Source organism: Vanessa atalanta, chromosome 15, assembly GCF_905147765.1.
Source record: "Vanessa atalanta chromosome 15, ilVanAtal1.2, whole genome shotgun sequence".
Lineage (NCBI taxonomy): Eukaryota > Metazoa > Arthropoda > Insecta > Lepidoptera > Nymphalidae > Vanessa > Vanessa atalanta.
Window position 1 is genome coordinate 7,644,962 of NC_061885.1, and position 19,635 is coordinate 7,664,596.

General features: G+C 33.8%; 3 protein-coding genes across 4 annotated transcripts; all 3 read right to left on the minus strand.

The window, feature by feature from the left end:
- Window positions 1-1,480: 1,480 nt before the first annotated feature.
- On the minus strand, window positions 1,481-12,869 carry LOC125069133. Its single transcript, XM_047678513.1, has 5 exons — window positions 12,853-12,869; window positions 3,259-3,400; window positions 2,937-3,187; window positions 2,281-2,435; window positions 1,481-2,134 (listed from the first exon to the last, which is right to left on the minus strand). The coding sequence occupies exons 2-5, from the start codon at window positions 3,397-3,399 to the stop codon at window positions 1,917-1,919; spliced, it is 765 nt and encodes a 254-aa protein (XP_047534469.1). The 5' UTR covers window position 3,400; window positions 12,853-12,869; the 3' UTR covers window positions 1,481-1,916.
- LOC125069547 (myb-like protein X) lies at window positions 3,597-10,255 on the minus strand. Its single transcript, XM_047679068.1, has 5 exons — window positions 10,086-10,255; window positions 6,442-6,841; window positions 5,631-5,787; window positions 5,272-5,426; window positions 3,597-5,190 (listed from the first exon to the last, which is right to left on the minus strand). The coding sequence occupies exons 1-5, from the start codon at window positions 10,150-10,152 to the stop codon at window positions 3,597-3,599; spliced, it is 2,373 nt and encodes a 790-aa protein (XP_047535024.1). The 5' UTR covers window positions 10,153-10,255.
- LOC125069131 (splicing factor 3B subunit 3) lies at window positions 11,183-19,021 on the minus strand. Of its 2 annotated transcripts, XM_047678511.1 has the most exons (17): window positions 18,860-19,021; window positions 18,357-18,603; window positions 17,881-18,051; window positions 17,525-17,719; window positions 16,879-17,353; window positions 16,471-16,628; window positions 16,199-16,375; window positions 15,410-15,717; window positions 14,954-15,109; window positions 14,578-14,762; window positions 14,219-14,385; window positions 13,705-13,909; window positions 13,373-13,512; window positions 12,893-13,119; window positions 12,326-12,773; window positions 11,871-12,145; window positions 11,183-11,366 (listed from the first exon to the last, which is right to left on the minus strand). In XM_047678511.1, the coding sequence occupies exons 2-17, from the start codon at window positions 18,580-18,582 to the stop codon at window positions 11,226-11,228; spliced, it is 3,654 nt and encodes a 1,217-aa protein (XP_047534467.1). In that variant the 5' UTR covers window positions 18,583-18,603; window positions 18,860-19,021; the 3' UTR covers window positions 11,183-11,225. The 2 variants fall into 2 exon arrangements, with proteins under 2 accessions (XP_047534467.1, XP_047534468.1); XM_047678512.1 differs by lacking the exons at window positions 11,183-11,366; window positions 11,871-12,145; window positions 12,326-12,773; ... (4 more) ...; window positions 14,578-14,762; window positions 14,954-15,109 and adding an exon at window positions 15,837-15,883 and having other exon boundaries at window positions 15,582-15,717.
- Between the last annotated feature and the right edge of the window lie 614 nt (window positions 19,022-19,635).

Genomic DNA, 19,635 nt, shown 5'->3' on the forward strand with positions numbered 1-19,635 from the left:
TATTTTCTTAGTTGAAATATATTATATTGTAGGGAAAAAAAGCATTTTTTTAAACTTACAACGTGCAAGGATTACCAATTTTGTATTTTAATCCCTAGATCAATGTATAGAATTAACTCAAGAATGGTTTAATGGTAAAAGTAACCAACAGCTGGTCTTAAATATTATGTTTTGTCATTATTTTAAAATAAGGGATTATTCAAAATTAAGGTGAAAATAAAATAATATATTAATTGCGAATTTGTTTTAATATCTTTTAATCATAATAATTGTAAGTATAAAAATCGAGATTCAAAATTACTGTAAAAAGGTAATTTATAATTATTTTTTCGACTAGACTTTCGCTTACCTAGTTGTAGGTATTAGTAAAAATTTGTAGGTGACGTGTTAAGCCACGTAGTCCCGTATATTGTACAAACAAGTGTATTTGGTTGGACTTTATTTAAGTAACGTGTACGGTGTACTATATTAAATTATCACACCTATTTGCTAAAACTCTTATTAAGAGTTGTTTCATTGGGAGTTCTTATTTATCTAAGACATGTGCCTTAATTTTATTTATTATATTTAAATTTAATGAAATCTTAAGCCGAATAATTTAAAATAAAAACAGGTTACAGGTTAGTGTTCCAGTTTTAACAATGGAACCCTAATTAAGAATAGGAATCGATTCAGATAATCATTTTTTGTAGTAGATTTTCACTTAGGTTAGGTTAAAGCTCAATTATAATTTGCGAAATTGGGGCTTGAGTTTTATATAATAAGTAATCAACGTTAAAACTTTCACAGTAAATGCATTTCTAAAACATGAGTACAGCGAATACATAAATATAACCATATTTTTATTAATAAAAATTATATGCAGGTACATAATTAATGTACTTTGTGTATAATTGATTATTTTTATTTCAAAAATATTATTAACACGGTAGTTATGTATTGTGTCAAATGCCGATTACCGTTTATATACTTATATTAGGTACTAACGACCCGCCCCGGCTACGCACGGGTGCAATGCTGATTCTAAATATCCTTCAGAATATCTTAGAATGTTCACAGTTTTTCAGTCATTAGACAATACAAACCGCTATGTCCCTGCGTTTTAAATGTAATATCGAAAATAAGCCATTATTGCTCGTAAAAAGTAAAGGATAAAAATGCTTATTGTGGATTATCCCTAAGAGATAGACGTATACCATCGCGGAATTTTTTGAAGACTCTTAATGTGTTCAATACTGTAGTACATTATTTTGTTCTATCTCGTAGGGTTCAGCCAGCGTTTACAATGTAAGCGCAAAAAATGTGTTTATTTAAGACATCATATTAGAAACCTCTAATATTATCAGTGTTTCCCTACTATATTGTACATGTATTATACATATAAATCTTCGCCTTGAAAAAATCTATCTATTATAAAAAAACCGCATTAAAATCCGTTGTGTAATTTTAAAGCTCTGAGCATACATAGGAACAGAGCGACTTTGTTTTATCATATAATTAATGATATGAATTAAAAGCTTTTAAATGAAGACATCATCAAACTAACTCGTGCTGTAATTCTTAGCGTATTAATTTTGTAATTTCATACATATATGTCGGTTGTTTTCGTAGCAGTATGCAGTAGTCATAGTGTACAGGTGAATTTTTAACGAGTATTTGTATGATAGTTACGTGTAGCCACGGATCTAGGTTGGAGACAAGTCGAATTTCCGGCCCGACTCATAAAAGTCATATGTGTTTACGGTATGCTATCCGTTACATACCTAATAAGATTCTTCAAAGTTTTTATCCAATAAAACATTAACCGTATTATTGATAAAACAAATGTTTTGGGTAGTTTTAAAAGCAATCATATGTTGTTAATTAAAATAAAAACACCAGAGATGTGATGTACTGTAAGTATATGCTGATCAGGTTTAAATTTCAGTGTCACTTCTAGCGCCAAGCTTAGTGGCTCCTGGTTTGTTGTAAGCGGGCGCGGCACTCTTGCTGCGCGGCTTGCGCCGCACGCGACGGCGCATGCGACGCATCTTGCTCAATTGTGCGGTTGGCGCCTGCGCACGATTGGTCTTCGTCTCTACTTCTAACTTTAACCTTGCGAACATGTCGTAGTTTGTTATGGTACACATTTTACCTGAAATAAATAAAATACGCCAATAAATAATGTAAAATAAGATTAAATAGCTTTGAGCATGGAATAGATGAATGGATTAAAGTAATTGTTATTATAACCATAACTCATACATTGTAACCATAACATAATAACGGAATACTACGCACCATTGCAGTACTCTTCGCCGCACTCAGAGCATGACACGATGCGTGTTTCAGTCACACCCGAACGAGTCTTTGTTTTTCTAATCATGTTGTTTTTCGCATATTCCCTCTTATCTCTTGCTTTTGTTCTTAATTCGGATTTGCCGAGTTCTATTAATCTTCAAAAGAAAAGAAGGTTTTATTTATATATATAGGAAATAGTTTAATAAACTTTATGATTTTTTTTTTATATATATGGATTTTTTTCATGTAGGTACGTTTTGGCTTTGTAATAATAATCCCGGTAAGAATCATATCAAGAATTATCTGCCTTTTAAAATATTACAGCTTTTATAATAGTTAACGGCTAAGTGTATGCCTTCTTTTTTATTCCTCGGTGGAGGCGAGGAATTAATTCCATACAAACGTTGGCCCCTTATTTTTACTCTTTGATGCAAGAATTTGTATAAAAACTGATACTACTATATTTGTTAATATAAGCATCTATTTCCTATTTCTTATTAGTAACATAAAAAAGTAAAAATAAAAACTAACTATCAAACTTTATTTAAAAAATCCCTTAGATATTTTCTTAACTCGATTCTTGGTGCCCACCTACATAATAAAATATACATACATATTACAAGAACGTTTATGTTATTAATAATGCTCTCTGTTACCTATTAAAATACTCTTCATCAAGTTTAGATTTCGGTCTAATGGACGTCAACATTCGCCATTCAATAGGTACTGCGCAAAGTTCATCGAATTTTAATCCTTGCATTTCCACTGGTATGGGATCCATAAACGTAAATTGCTTTTCTTCATAGCCACGAGTGCCTAGTTTTTCATAAGCTTTTATTTCCTTTTTAGGTGTCTTTGTTTTGTGATCTTCTGGTTTATCTTTAATTTTAATATCTTCAAGCTTAACCTTTTAAAAATATTTTATATGTAAAACTAAAGTAAAAAGAAGAAATATTCAATTCAATTCTGATGTCAAACCTTTTCCGGCCTCGTTTTGAAATCTGGCACTTTGTCCAAAACTTCACGGTATTCCTCAGCAGTATTTATGACAACTTTTGATAAGTCTAGCATAGGCGCTTCATCTTTTTTTTTATCAAATAAGTCATCGAGCTTGGACATTTTTGAATTGAAAGCGTGATGTCCTCGTTTCAACTTTTAACTTAAGACTTGAACATAACTTCTGTTATCGATTTAACGTGCCGTTGTATACCTTAGTAACTGCTGAATCAATAATAAACTTAAACTGAGCAACTAAACACATCTACGAATGCTGTACAATTTTTTTTGTCTTTTTCTTAATGATTGTTCAAATTAAATTAAAATTTTACGTTTTGTGTTTTTAATGGAAAAGCTTCGTATTCTAAATTGTGGTCTTGGCGATCATCTTTCTCATTGATAACTTTCTTTAAAAAACCTAACCTTTCACAATTTTTTTTTGTGTTATCTAAGTCATTAAAATTGTATTTAGAATTTTGCTCACAGTCCTCGGTCCACATTTTTTTACTACCATATTTATCGTTTATAAATTTTTGAGATAATGTAAGTCTTTTTGATGGGGACAGTTTTGGAGACTTTTTTGATTCAACTTTTACATCGGCAGTTATTTGTGCAAGAGATGTAAATTCTGGTACTACATTATTTACAGTATCACATGTAACTGTCGTAAAATCTTGACTAGATCTTTTACTTCTCCAATACGACTGACTCAATGAGTTTCGTTGTTTGATATTTTCCAAAGTTTTTTCGCTCCTTGTAGGAGGACTTGGAGATCGACTATCTTCACTAGATTGCGATACATATTGTCTTATCTGTGGTCGGTATTTTTGACGTATTTTTCTTTTCTGGGTATAAAAAGGATCTTTTTCGCTTTGCTTTTTATATTGAGCGACAGGCTTATTTGCACCCCATTTGGGCCGACTTTCGATGTCTTTTTTGTACCTTTCTTCCGATCTTAAGCGACGATCTTTTTTAGTATTACGGTGACAATCTTGGGGAGCATTTTCATCTATTTTAGAATAATTTTTATCGACGTATCGTATGACATCATCTTTTTCTATTTTTTCACATACTTGCGATGTAGTATTAATATCAGTTTGAGTATAAGCATCTTTGGTCCTGTGTGTACGATATTTGCTAGGCGTAAGCACTTTTTCCAAATCTTCTAACTCGTGCAAATTATTGACTGAATTTAACGACATACTATATAAATTTTTATTTTGCGGCAGTAAAACTGCAAGTTGTATATTGTTTGACTGGTTATTAATTATTTCAGCAGCATTTGTTATTCCAATTGGCACAACATTGAATTGATTATCTGTTAAGTTAAGCGGTGGCACATTGTGTATAAATAAATTCAAGTTACTAGCTGGTAAAGACCGAGGTGAATTAAAAGTTGTAGTCTGTTGGGAGTTACTTTCTTTATTTTGAGATGATTGTATATTGTAAGTTCTGTTTGTTTTGGTAGGGCTGCATGTTTTGATTGGACTAGGTTGTTCCGTTTCATAATGTTCAGTTAAGTTTGATTCTTTGGAATCGAGCGTTTCAATAGAACTTGTAAGTTGACGGTGACAGTTAAACTTTTTTTCTTTTTCTTGTTTTGCTTTTTTTTCTGCATCTTCTAATGCCTTTTTTAAAGCTTCCAATTTACGATGTTCAAATAGTTGTTTCTCTTTTATTTTTCTTTTTTCATCTTCCAACCGTAACAGATCTTCTTCTTGTTGTTTCTGTATTCTTAGTTCTTCTATACGTTCCTCTCTAAGTTTTCTTTCTCTTTCTTCTTGACGATATTTTTCTCGCTCTTCTAATTGGTTTAATATAGCCGACTGTAGTTCTAAAGCTTTAACTCGTTTAGTTTCCCTTTGAGCTTTAATTTCTGGTTCAATCGGTACATTTTGTCCTCTTAAAAAGGTCCTAAGAAAAATATTTTAGTAAGTATATTTTTTATTTATTATTAATTATGAAATATGTAACATAATATGTATATATACGGACCTGCCCTCATCACTACCATTGTATGATGATCGGTCATAATCCAATCCCGAATTCGTGGAGCTTCTTTGGTCAACGACTAACACTTCAGATGTACTATCTATCATATTAAGTCCACGCTCCACCCACGACGGAGTTCCTTTTTTTTGGTTTTGCATCTAAAGCAAATTATTATTTATTAATTTAAACTTAATAAATAGCAACATTAAAGTTATATAAATAAAAATGACATACAACATTGAAATAATCAAATGGACATATTCCGTTTCAAAGTGTTTAATTAGTTAATTTATTACGTTCATCAATATTGAATAATAATAAAGTTCCCAATAATAATTAATACATACTTTTTCTAAAATTACCTGAGGTAATCTAGCAGTGGGGGCAGTAGGCTCCCAGAGCCGACCCGTGGCGACACCCCTGTCTCCCCATCGGGGACGACCCTCGTCTATACCGGACGTGCTCCGCGCAGATAGAGCGCCGTCTGTCATACCCGACCGCCCGCTTGAAGGTTGCTTTCTACTTAAAACATTTTACATTATACTCATATACTCACTCGTATGAAAATAGCATGATAGGTTTCTATGGAAAGTAATTAATTATTGGTTTCTTTCTTTTTAAATGAAAACTGTTTAATCTTTTTATATTTTTTCAAAGACACATTGATAGTAAAATTTAAATCCTACCTTACAAAACAATTTTTTTTTCAAATAAAGTCATTTATTCTTTAATATTAGAATGATTTAGGTTCTCTATTGTATATTGTGGACTGCCACGTCTGTTCACAAACACACAATAAATTCCAAAAAATATCAGAACTAAAGTTCAAGTCGTAATTGTTACAGAGCAATGACCGGTTATAAGGTCTAATCACTACGACCGTCGACGGCGTGTTTTCGGTATTTCTATTGCCTAACGAGGGTTGCTCCCAATTTTAAATAGGAATTAAGGTCGTGTTCCGAGTAATATTTCGTTGTTTAATGTTTAGTTCGGAAGAAAAAGAAACAATACATTTGAAAGGTATTGAGCTGTGAAAAAAATATTCGGCTATCAAAATAAAGGTATAAAATTAGCGAATGTTAGGGATGACTAACTACTATAAGCAAGACTAAAGACTAATAATAATAGTGTGAATCAGTGAACACCAAAAAGTTTTACTATATAAGTGTTTACCTTTTTTCTTTTCCTTCTTGGTGCCATGCTACGACTGGGTTATTGGCAATATCATGAAAAGTTCCGCACTGATTTCTGATGTTCATATGGTTAACTGTTTCACTGCCATATCCTGAGGTATCTCCTTCCCCATCTTCATCATAGAACGCGAATCTCTTTGCACTAGAAACGTTTCTATTTAAAACTTCTTTCTGTCTTCTACTTTCATCTAACGATTTTTTCAATTCGATATTATGTATTGGCGGTAGACTTGGACTTCTTTGGCGTTGAATTGGCTCCTGATATTCGTATGACGAATGTTTGTGAAGTTCGAGAGAACTGGCAAACTGATTTCGTACTTGCAAACGATTGGTATACCGTTCTCCGGATCCCCAGGGAAGATAAAGATGTGACATCTCTTCTGTTAAGGATTAAAGATTAATATTTAATTATTTTATTTAATTATGTTTTGGAATGAGAGAACGTTTTAAGTCGAAAGTTGCTTCCAAATGAATAGTATTTTTTTTTCATCAAAGAAAAATATTCAAGATTTCCCCTTTACTTAGTTACATAAGGGCTCTAAGTTTTGTCGATAAAGCATGTAAGTAGAACAACGGAAGAAACGCATGCCAACAGTTTACGTACTTATGCATAATGTAGTTGGTTGTCATAAATATGTTCGTGTAAAATCAACATAGATATCTTGCAACTATGATCTATTTTTCATACCATTTGACATTTATTTGCATACAAAACTGAAAGTAAAAGTAAATAAATAGTCTGCATAAGTTTTACAGCTGGGTTTTAAATCTCCTCTCGTTTTGGAAGACAATGTTTACAACTTATTCCAACAAGCTAATACTCCAATACTGGTTGATGGATACAAAAATGACAATTTTACACATTTAAAAAATTACTTTACTTCCTGTTGAGTAAATTAAGCACATGAAAATTATTTCGTCCCTTGCTTTAGTTTCAACCCGAAATCGTCGGCTAAGAGTCACCTCTACTATCGAATGGGCCATATCAATACGAACATATTTTATTTCGAGCTCTAAAACGTGGCATGTTTAATTTAAAAGTGTTTTTGTGATATAAAAACGTTAGGTAATCATGTTTTGTCTTACTCGAAAACATGACTGCATTTTCTCTTCTTGAGTTTGCAATTCAACGTAATATTTAGAAATTTCTTGTACTTTTACGTAAATGGCGAATTTCACAAATTAAAAAACTTCAATCTAATTCTGAAGTAAAAATACATCAAGTAATTAACAGAATATTTAAGATCAACTAGATTGTGGTAGGTATATTTTGTTAGATGCTTTTCGCTACGCTTTCATGCGCAATAAATTCACGAGCGAAATTGTTTTGTTATATTATTATTTTAACGCTACGTCAACCTTTATGTAATGGAAATAGATATTTAATTGTAAACTAAAACCTAAATAGATCTTATTTTTATTCTATTCAAATTATTTTATTCAATGAACAATTATGTTTATATAAGTATAAAGTTATTTCGCATCGTATATCGTCGTTTACTAACGATTTGTCTCAAATTTTGTATTTTAGATAACGGAACCTTATATGCATTTGTCTATACAGGTTTCTTGCCTTAAAAAAGGAAATAACACGGAAACGTATACTATAACTTACTACACATATACCTAGTATTAGAATATTGGTATATTTTATTATTATTTTACCATAATATCGGAATCTTTGTAGGTACTAATATCATGTTTTAGTTTTATTTCTCAAATAATATTATTGTGTCGTATTCAACGTTTAAATTATAATTTAAATATTATTAATATATTCATATATATTCGTCTGTTATACAATGATTTCGAGTTATGTGTTAGTTATATCAAAAATGGATATTGTAGATAAAATATATCTATATATTTGAATAAAATTCATATGAATAAACTTGCCACTTGACGTCCTACCTAATTTACGTGTAGAAATATACTGTGTCGATTTACAAATTAAAGTAGAAGGCTGTGATTCCACTGCTAAGCTAAGACCTCGTCTCTCTGTGGGAAGAGGCTTGGCGCTTATTCTAACACGCTGCTTCTATGTATTTGTGGTAGATACATGTGACCAACTTACACCAACCGCATAGGTTTCTCCACAATGCTTTTTTTTACCACCGAAACGATTTATAGTTTTAGATTAGATTTAGTGGACCTTACGTAAGTTTGAACTCGCAATCATGGGTTATAAGATTCACATCTAACCACTTGGCCATCTCAGGATTTATGGTATTGTATTATGAAAAGATATTGATGATTGATTGAATAAATTCCACGACCAACAGAAAACGGAGAACGTATTGAATAAAGAAACACGCAGAGAGAAATTTTGCAAAATGACGTACTTTTAAAAAATGGAATAATAATAATACCTAATATAAGCTAATAATTCTCCGAATTCATATTTTTAATTAATATTTCAAAATTAAAATATATGCTACTAGTTTCAAATGTATAATTTGATGAAATCTTCAACGTTCTTACTTTTCTTACTTTCGTTAACCCATTATGGTTATCGAAAGTACAAAGAAGAAAATTGATACTTGGTATTTAAGTATGTAAGATAAGATTGGGATTGGGTGAAAGATCGAGGTATTGTGATCATTTAAAGAATTTTAATCAGGTAGCTATAAGGAAGGTGTTTTAATATACGTACTTACTTTATTATAATAAAGTAAATAAATATATGTAACAGCTTTGACTCATTGTTTCGGTCAAGTTATTTTGCCATCATGCCATCAGGGTCAATTTCTAATTATACACAATCGAGCTACAACATTTATTTAAGTTTCATTTGTATTATTAGTTTACTAATACTAAAATGTAATAAAAAGATTATCTCTATTAACTTGCTTAACAGATAGTCCTTGTAAAAATTAAAAAAAAAGTTTTTTTTTTTAACTTTATTTGTATTATACGTCAAATCAGATATTTCGTTTTGAATTAAATAATTTTTTTTATGTTAGTAATCATAAAGATTTGAATTGAACATAATCTTATGGCTTGCTTTCTAACTGTAAAGTATTTTATAAAGAATCGATGCGTGATCGTATAGATATATATCAGAAATTTGAAATCCAGATCAAGACAGCTATTAAAATAGCTTTTCGTTTTCTAAATCACTAACGACTTGTTGCTTAGTTAACTATAATGCTTACCTTACTTAACAGTATGTTGTGACTAATTAATTATTTCTTTGTGTCCGGGATCGGGTGGAATGTATTTGATCTAAATGTGTTCGTACCGAAATAGTGCAGATCTTTTTACAATTATGGTATTAAATAATAAGGAACTTACCATTAAAGTTCTAAAAAGTCGTAGATAGTAATAGAAAGGCTGTACTTAACTTTTTAATTTAAAAACTAATCTGCTTGATGTTTAAATATAGGTTTAGAGTATACGTACCAATCGAATATTATAAACGATTCTTATCAATTTTTCTTTAACAACACATGATTCGTGCAAACAATTTGACTTTTACAGTGGCAATGGTTAATTTAATGACCGCTACTTTTAGACAAAATCGTCACCGCGAATTATTGCAAAACAATGTGAACTGCCGGCTTGCGTGCGCGTGCAATTATAGCAGTGCTCGGGGTGCGTATAATAAAAACACGCGGTACGCACCTCTTTCCTGGGCCCACTGCTGCTTCTTTTGCTGTACTAGAGATACGGGCTTGCCCACTGTCAGCATCGCACTAGAATATACATTACACTTTCTAATACCCCGTATTGCACACGCGTTGCGTTTCCTCCCAACCGCAGCACAGTTACGGTGCACCGGCTAATGAGTGCTCCGGAGTGCTCTTTAAAAGCAGACGCCCGCGCATAGGTGGATGCGCGTTGCGGTTCGCTTAACTCGTGCACTCATTGTTTGTTGTATTCTGAACTACTGAATACCATACAATACTACAATAACAATGTTTTTTTTTATGAACGTCATTATGTTGCGGTCGTTTTAATAAAATTGGTCGCACTACCAGCTTGTGGGCCTCCCCTATCCACAGTCACGATGTCTAGACATTTTCAGGCGTTAATATTACAGTGGTTGACACGCAATGTGGAAACTTCAGACGAAAGCCTCGGAAAAGCCCCCGGTCGATATTATCGTCATAGTAACGATGTTTTACGTATAAGCAAGGAAATGTGGCTTTTTCTCATTTGCATTTAGGCCACCAAGCTAGAACTATAATTAAATTGTATATTTTTTTTATCTTACGCTATTATATATTCCTTCTAATAGGGTCACAAATACGAAGCTCTTATTACAAACAATAAGTTTGAATTAATTAATAATCTTTTAAATCTATTTATTTCGAACAAAAAATACAGCTATCGCCATGCCATCGATAGTGGTACCTGAATTAATTTTCGTGTCTATTTTTATTAGGTTTATGAAACTAGTTTAAGTGATAATTATTTTATGACTAACATTAACATACTTTTACTGATATGTTACTATCTATATAGGTAGTTAAATAAATTATTAGTATGCAACGTCTTTAAATCGAAAATTGACGCTTAATGTCAAGTCCCATATATAAATAATACACATTAGTTTTTAGATAAGGGAAGATAAACGTGTTAAAAATCTAATAAGAGTTGATAGATAAATAACGCTTAGAAATAGTAGAAATTGTCTTTAAAATAATAGCATTTTATTTTGGTAGGAAGGTATGATAAGGTATACGAGGGGAGAACTATGTTGAAATTAAAACAAATCGTACGAATAATTCCTTATATTTAGCAAATCCATGAATATTAAACTTAAAACGCATATCTAGTTCTAATGTCTTCTAGTTTTTTAGAAACTTCTGCAGGTGTACGTTCGAGGTCTCCCGCTATCGCTTTCTGCTTCGCAGGATCCAACGAGTTGAACTGCTCGCACATATCTCCATCGATCACATTCTGAAAAAAAAAAATAACCGGAAATTAAAATCTTGCGTGATTTTATTCAATCTCACTTTTTCAACACGCGCGAGTACAATCAGCACAAGTCATATCTAGTAGACGACTTACGCAACATCCGCTAGATGAAACCGATGTAGTTAGATAACAAGATATAAATATTGATGACTAATTTGAAGAAAGTTGTGCGTTCCTAACACTACGGCGCGCCCGCACGAGCGGCGGCCGACTCTCGGGAACGGCCGGCGCCGCCGCGCCGCGCGCGCTGCCAGCACGGAGCGCACGCGGGCGGCGCGCGCGCGGCACTCTCTACCAACGTCGTAACACAGATGTTCTACTTGAACACCTGTTGACTACACTTTGGATATTGATTTTCACTAGCTTACGACTAGTTCATTACAATTGTTCATCTTGTTTTATCATGGCCATATTACTAAAAAAGATCTAGCGCGCTACAAGATGTAGATGCATTAGAATTAATATATTTTTAAAAATTTTACAAACCTTAACTGGGTAATAATAACTTCTATATGACAAATGATCACGGCCACAAAGAGGTGAGTTTTCGCTTCTCATATGCATTTCTAAATGTTGGAAGAAGTCATGGTCTTCTCTCGAGGTGAATGGTAGAAATACACCTAGTGACCCACTGACAGTAGCGTAAAGCAGCGCTTCGGAGCCACCAGGAATTAAAGTTGCACGCTGTAGGGACGTAACAGTTTCGCCTACATGGAAATTGACGACAATATCTCCTTTTTGAGAAGCACCATTGAGTAAACCTAAAAAATTAACTTCTATTAGTACATACATCAGAATTAATATTTTAATAAATTCTGAGTTAAATTCAGATAAAGAATAAGTTAATCATTGATTATCATTAGTCTAGCATGTGTGATTTTTATTCATTTCATCATTCAATTACGATATATAATTAACTTTTTTAAAATTGTATTACTGACCCCTATCCCATAATGCTTTATTTCCTGTAGGATCTTCATCTACATCATCTGTTATAGACTGGGGTAATCGCATAACAGCTATATTACCAAATTTATCAGACATGGCTACTGTGTCGTAGTCTAGGATGCAGGTATTTGTAATCCATCTGGGATTTGTATCATCTGCAAATATTATAAGCTGGTTCTCCCTTTTTTTGTACTTTACGCAAAATATGGACTCTTGCACATCTGATACAAATATTCTTTGTCTGACAGTTTTAATATCGGCAATAAGATTTGGTATGTGTCGGTTTTCGCATTTGCGCAATAATTTTCTTCTACCGATGTCGTACAGTCTCAACATGCGACCCACACCAGCTAACAATTTGCCATTGAATGCTGCCAACGCACCAGGGTATTCGTCGATCGGCGTTTTGTGAACGAGTTCTAATTTTCCAGTGTTATATACCTTAAAAATAATGATATTTATTGCTATAATTGTTATTTTATCTTATTAAATTAGGCATTTGTTCCATTTTTTAATTAATATTTTCAGTAATAATTGCACACATCGTCATTTAAACATACCTTGTACACGTGCAAACTCCCCTCCGTACAGGTGCGCGGCGAGAGCAGGAGGTCTTTGGCGACGCCCACTACGAGATGCAGCGCGCCGTGCTCGGCGTGCACGGCCCAGCGCAGCGCGCACAAGGACACGGCCGCCTCGTTCTGCTCCAGCGGCAGCTTCAGCACAGTACTCGGCTGAGCGCCGCTCACGCTCATGTCAACTACGCGGATCTGTGACGCCCACATACCTGAGGGTACATATAACTCATTAGGACTAACTCAGCCTAAATAGATTACACATATACTAACAGTATATTAAAACTGTATAAACTTGTATTTGTTTCCAATGCTTGAATCAAATAGCTTATATTTAGCCACCTGGGATTAATGCATGGGTTTAATCTGGCCATATTCGATTAGAGACAGAATGTTTGATAACATGTGCTGCTCTTGCCCAGAGAATATGGCTTATATTGCAAGTAAGCAAATATAATTACTAACCTGCTCCAGCTTTAGGTGATGAGAAAACATTTTCAGGTAAAACATCTGAAAGGAAGGCATCAGCCATTTCGTTTGCTAGCTGTTGCTCTTCCGGCCCACCACCGGCGGCAGCTTCGCGCATTTCTTGTGCCATTTGAACTCTAAAAAATTAAAAAGGCATTTAGCTACAACACTTCGAAAAGGAACACTGTATTTCAACATTTTGAAATTTAATCAGTACTGCAGGAGTATCAACAGGAAATTCAGGTTCAAGTGTGAGTTTGTCATCATTTGAAGAAATTATTACTTCCGATTATGATAAGATGAAAGAATGTAAAATAATATTTATTTACCTTCTCTGCTTCTTCATTTCTTCGGTGTATGAATTGTGATCAGTTTCTAAAATTATGATTTGATTATTGTCAGAGTTGATTATAAACTTTCTCGGCGTATATTCCAAGGGTTGGTAAGTCTGATTGAATACTGCACCCAATTTTTCTAAGGCCAAAATTCTCAAGGTATTTGAAGAGATTGCTACAATACCCTCAGTACACTGTTCTGAAATAGAGGTATAAGGATTAGTTTCATCAATTTTAATTAACTTTTGACACATTTGGTATTAATTTTCACATGTCCACAGCATGGTTTTGCCATCTTCAAAGCTTAAGCAGCTCCAGTTTGGCTATGGAATATGCAGAGGGCTGCGCTCTCGTATAAAGAGCGCGGCTTATTTTACGACGCTGCGGGTTTTCACTGTATAGAACACAGCTACACACCGCCTAACAAAGGATGACCAAAGGACATACCTTTGATAATACATCGATATATTTTAATTTAAGATTTTCGTATTTAATAAATTACACTTACCAGAACTGAAACCTGCAGCATATTCTAGGCATTCATATGACAGTGGTGTGAGATGGAAACGATTTTGATATTGGTACCCTAGCCATGTTCTAGATGACACAGCTAGTACTGCTTCAGCAGATTGTACTCTGACTTTGAATAATTTCACAGGCCGAGATCCAAGGTACCTTAAAAATTAACACATGTTTATAACAAGAAGTAGAGTTTATTTTACAAAATATTTATGCTGTAATATCTCAGATCTGGTTAATAAATCGTCACAGTCTTTCAGATGAAACACGGAGCGAAAAGTTTTGACATCATCGATAAATATTAAAATATAATAAATTGTATCATTTAATATTGAATGTTTTATTTACCTTGTTCTTGTGTCTGCTAAATCACCACTCACAGAATCTAAGGTTGTTCTCAATAATACTCCATTACTTAGACCTATATTCAAATGCAATGCAGATTTAGCACCCGATTCAAATGGTTGGTCAACAATACATAACGACTCTGGACTGGCTGGCAAAGCTTGCATTGAGCGAGGGGCTAAGCAATCCTAAAAAATTTTTTTTTTACATTAAAATTTACATATTAAATATATTACTTACTTTGTTGTTAAGTAAGATCAGAAAATTGAGAATAACGCATTTTGGGTGTTTGTAATCAAATAAATTCAGGGGTGTCCTTGTATCATCATTTTGTTAGTACATGTTATAATTAATAAAATACAATTGTATTTGTACTTACAGCTGGATCTAATGATATTATTCTGACAGTATTATCAATAAGGCCAACAGCTAAGAACCAAGCTCTTTGTTCTCCAGTTGCCACAGATCCCAAAGCCATACAAGAAACATCACATGACAATTTTTTTCTTTCTGTATATTCATTCAATTGCCCTGTCTGAAAACAATATTTGGTTATACTATGGGAAAAAGTAAATCAAAATGGATTTTTTTCTTAAAATGTTTGTCCATGGCATGGTTTTGCCACCTTCACAGTCTAAGCGACTCCAGTTTGGCTATGGAATATGCCAAGTGCCTTACTCAACCACAATGTGGGAGTAAGACTTGATCTGCGACGTTGTGGGCTTATCACTGCATGGATACAGCTACGCACCACTCTTACGAGACACGACCCGAAGGCCACGTTTCGCAAACACGTCGGGAATTTTATTTGAGAAATTCTATTATTTATACTTACAGGATCCATTTCAAAGTAGACTAATTCTCCGCCGGTTAACGCAATAACAACTTGTCTCTGATTCACAGCACACTTGACAATAGACTTTTTGCCAGGGGCTTTCCATTCATTGACTCGTTTGTCGGCTCGTATGTGTCTAATACCATCTGGGTAAACTTGTACCAAAGCATCACTTCCTAGAGCATGGCAGCTGAGCGTAGGTGTAGTTCCCAAAAAACCCGAGTCTGTCACTTCTTCAACAGTTTCCCCAATAGAGAGCACAAGTGTAGCATTTACGAATGATACTATGATGTATGAATCAAACTCATCTGCAACCAAAGAGAAAACACAAATATAGAATAATGATCAAATGGTCTAATTTGTAAAAAACGCATGATCTTCTTATGATGACAGCCTCCAGTGAAGTGAATGGAGTATTGATGCCTACCTGAGCATCACCAGTACTTCAAAATGTTCATCGCCCGTTAGCAGATTCTGAAAAGAAAAACCACTGGTGTTTATGTATAACAAACAACCAGGGTTTTATTAGTAACTTGTTGATAAAGAGGAGCGTTCATAAGTGGTTAGTTTGTAGCGTCACAGTATATCAGTAACACGGACCAAAAAATATAATCATTAAGCTCCCTTGGTGCTCAGGGTTATGGAGTCTGCATAAACCCTGTGTGCATCCATTATATGAATATATTTTTAATAATGAGCAATAGATGAAACTACTTCTTACTGTTTATTGGAAACTAGCATGGAATATATCTACTTGTGTAAAGATAGTATCTATTTATTGAAACTTACCGTCTTTATGGCGGCGTACAGTCCATACTGCATTAGGGGATCCAGGCAGTTCTGAAACTGCCATTTCTGCTACTTCTAAACCATGTCTCAAAGCCCTCAGAGATGATCGGGGTCCTCTACCACAAGCTAAATAAACTTGGGGTGTGTCTTCACCTGTCAAATCAGCCACATGGCAAGCTAAAACAAAAAAAAAAAAAAATTTGCATGTTGCCTTCCTTAATGAATCTATTTATCAAACATTTTATTTTGTTTAACATGTTATTAAATCTTACCCAATATTGGGGAAAGCGAATCTAGCTCATCAACAAGAACTAAATTTCTTAGAGGTCGCGGAGCAAAGAAGAATGTATCGCCCTCTTCAAGAGGCATGGCTGAACTGAATTCTGGTTCATCATCTTCATCACCCAAGTGGGCAATTTGGTATAAATAGCTGTAAAGATAAATATTTAAGTATGTGAAAATATCAAAATTCTAATAATTTGATTCAGAATAAGATTGTTCATCTCATATCAGTGTGCATTCACTCTATAGAAAGTGAAAACCTTGGTTCAGAGATGTCTTTTGTAGCATGTGGATCAGTAGTGTAAATGAATTTATTTCAAACACACAAGGCTTACATGCACTTAATTATTTATTTTTTTTATATTATATTTTTATAACTTAAATATTAAAATACTTACTGGTTGCCAAATTCACAGGCCACAAATAAAAATCCAGTCTTCAAAACACACATAGCCGTTGCTACAGGGACTGTATCAAAATATTTCAGTTTTATCTCAGTTACCATGTCTTCATCAGTCTCAATAGTAATTTTGAATATATCTCCCTGTTCAGTTTGCGCCAAGAAAAAGAACATGGATTTTGTTTTGTGTGTAGCTGAACATACAAAAATCATTCCTCTCTCTGGGTCATCTAAGTCATTACGACGTCTTGGAATAGGGCACCTTATGTCATGCTGGTCACCTAAATTCTTATATGTCAAATAGTTTTCTGAGCAGATAAGTACACCTGATGGGCCATCATTACCACCTGGTACTGTTATGAGGAAATTAGCATGTTCTTCTAAGGGTTCAGAATATTTTCTTACAACATGATTCAGTCCCAAATCTAATTCGTAGAATGTTAAAGTTTGTTGTGTTTTTTGAGCTGCTTCACCTGCACAAATGTTTAAAATTATTCATCACATCATACAATTATAAGTTCCGTTTTACTTCACACAGAATTCATTTAAAAGAGGTTTTAGCGTCACTGCCAATCGGAAACACGGACCTCATCATAATCATTAAATATTAAAATCAGACTTAAAAATACAATTATTTACTTCACCTGAAGGGTCAGAGTCTGCTTCTTCGTAATCAATTTCTAAGCAGGCAAACATAGGATTTTCAAATCCAACATCAACTCCCACCATGTGATAAACTAATGTATTTGATTTGTGAGCTTCCAAAGGAGATGAAATTGTTAATCTCGCTTCAGCATCTCTATTGAGAATGTACACCAGTTTCTGCTTTTCAATTGCACCTAAAATTTATAATTGTTCATTAGTATATATACCAAGAAGCATAATAGAAGATTATTAGGGAGATTAAATTAAATTTTCATTATTAAAGGCTCATAAGCTGTCACCGGTTTGGAAAATAATTTCCACAGAGACAATAGAGTTGTAAATTATAGTTTCTTACCGATCATCACAGCTCGTCCTTTCGGATCAATAGCCAGATACTGTCCTGGTACTATTCTTCTGCAGCCAGACTTTCCGAAAGTCTCCTGATGCACCTTCTCAAGTATATTTTTTGCTGGTATATATTCTAATATGACGATTCGTCCCGAATCGGACCCCACAACAATGTAATCTGTAAATAAATATTTAGCTATAGTGATTTCGTTGAATAATATTTAGTATTACTTATTTTCGGTGAACATTTTTAATGAAAGTATTAAGTACATAATGTACCATAACAAGATACATCCCAGCTGCTATTTAAGCAGTTAAGAGCGACGTGATGGATACATTCTATGCATCTAGTTATACCAAGCTTCTTTCAAAAACGAAAGAGCACGGAGCAAGACAATGCAACATTGTTAAATACCACGTGGGCATTTCAGTTACGAATATTATATAATTAAGTGTTCGTTATATTTAATACCGGTCAAGTACCTTTAGTGCCACCGGTTAACCGGAACGCCATCATCGACCGGACAACGCCGAATATTTCTACTTTCATGAGCGTGTGGACTTTTCCAGTGTTAGGGTCAGGACGTAGTAACTCCAGCGTTTTCCCTCGCGATATAATTATTTCCTGCTGCTTGGTGCCGGAAAAATTACCATGCACGGCATGCGTGATGGCCGTAGAGCCTTGCAGTGTAAGGTTATACAAATACATGATAAATCAGTCTTATCCGCCCTGAAACAAAATTAAATCTCATTATAGCTACGCACTATGAGGAGCACGCGTCATTTGGTGTTTAAGGGATTGTAAGATTTGTAAGGCTCGTAACTAACGAAAACAGAATGAGCTTGTGTTTCCGAATGGGTGAGCTTAGATACTATTGCACTTAAAAAACGACCACGATAGATATAAAACCTTCCGTGGAGATACCTCGTGCAAATACACATTTCAAGGAGACACACACAATAAAATACATTTAGTTTAAACTTACTTGAAATGAATAAGTATCCGATGGCCGCAATGCGGCTGGATATATTATTTTAGCGCCGGCCCAAAGAGCATATGACGGCAAAATGGCCGACGCCGGTTGATGAGACGCTACTGAACGCATGTCAACTTACGAATGGAAGAAGAGCGCCAACCACAATGACCAATCAAAATAGAGCAATATTTAATATGGCGCCTTCTTATATAGTAGTAGGGTTGCCATACTAAGAAATCATAGATAATTTGAAGTTTATTAACTATTTGGTTATTGACAAACAGATGGCGTTATTCTCCAAATTTAACTTCAACTATTCCACAATAGATGGCACTAATAAATACATGGTTTTGCGTCAAGTGACATCTTTTGTACATTTCGAAAATAAAATGAACTTATTTATACCCAGAAGATGGCAGTCAATTCTTTATTTATATTTACTACTTACACGGATAAGGTACGAGTAAGATTTTTTTGATTGATATAATGTACAGACTACAGATGGAATAGTGACTAGCCGATAACTTGAATCCACTTGAATCGAAATTTAAATAATCTGGATGAAAAATTAACTAGCCCTCCTGTAACTAATAGAGGCAATAAGACGGGATATTAGAATATTTACCTTTTAGAAATGTTTCTATGACTTTAAAGGTATAGATATAAGATAATATACAATATATAAATATATAATTTGGAACAAAATATCGAGTTCTCGTCATAAAATCTTGCGTACGCCCGTGATTCACTTTATTTCAAAATTGGTAATTTATTTAGTTAATTCC

Excerpts from the sequence above, each read along its gene's own strand:
- LOC125069131 (XM_047678511.1), bottom strand. The coding sequence starts at position 18,582 with ATGTATTTGTATAACCTTACACTGCAAGGCTCTACGGCCATCACGCAT. Across the intron at positions 17,354-17,524 it reads AGCAGACTCTGACCCTTCAG|GTGAAGCAGCTCAAAAAACA; the intron begins GTGAAGTAAATA and ends ACATTTGTGCAG. Across the intron at positions 13,120-13,372 it reads ATCACCTAAAGCTGGAGCAG|GTATGTGGGCGTCACAGATC; the intron begins GTTAGTAATTAT and ends ATGTACCCTCAG.
- LOC125069547 (XM_047679068.1), bottom strand. The coding sequence starts at position 10,152 with ATGCTGACAGTGGGCAAGCCCGTATCTCTAGTACAGCAAAAGAAGCAG. Across the intron at positions 6,842-10,085 it reads GCAGTGGGCCCAGGAAAGAG|AAGAGATGTCACATCTTTAT; the intron begins GTGCGTACCGCG and ends AATCCTTAACAG. Across the intron at positions 5,788-6,441 it reads CAAGAAGGAAAAGAAAAAAG|AAAGCAACCTTCAAGCGGGC; the intron begins GTAAACACTTAT and ends TGTTTTAAGTAG.
- LOC125069133 (XM_047678513.1), bottom strand. The coding sequence starts at position 3,399 with ATGTCCAAGCTCGATGACTTATTTGATAAAAAAAAAGATGAAGCGCCT. Across the intron at positions 3,188-3,258 it reads TCAAAACGAGGCCGGAAAAG|GTTAAGCTTGAAGATATTAA; the intron begins GTTTGACATCAG and ends TATTTTTAAAAG. Across the intron at positions 2,135-2,280 it reads CGGCGAAGAGTACTGCAATG|GTAAAATGTGTACCATAACA; the intron begins GTGCGTAGTATT and ends TATTTATTTCAG.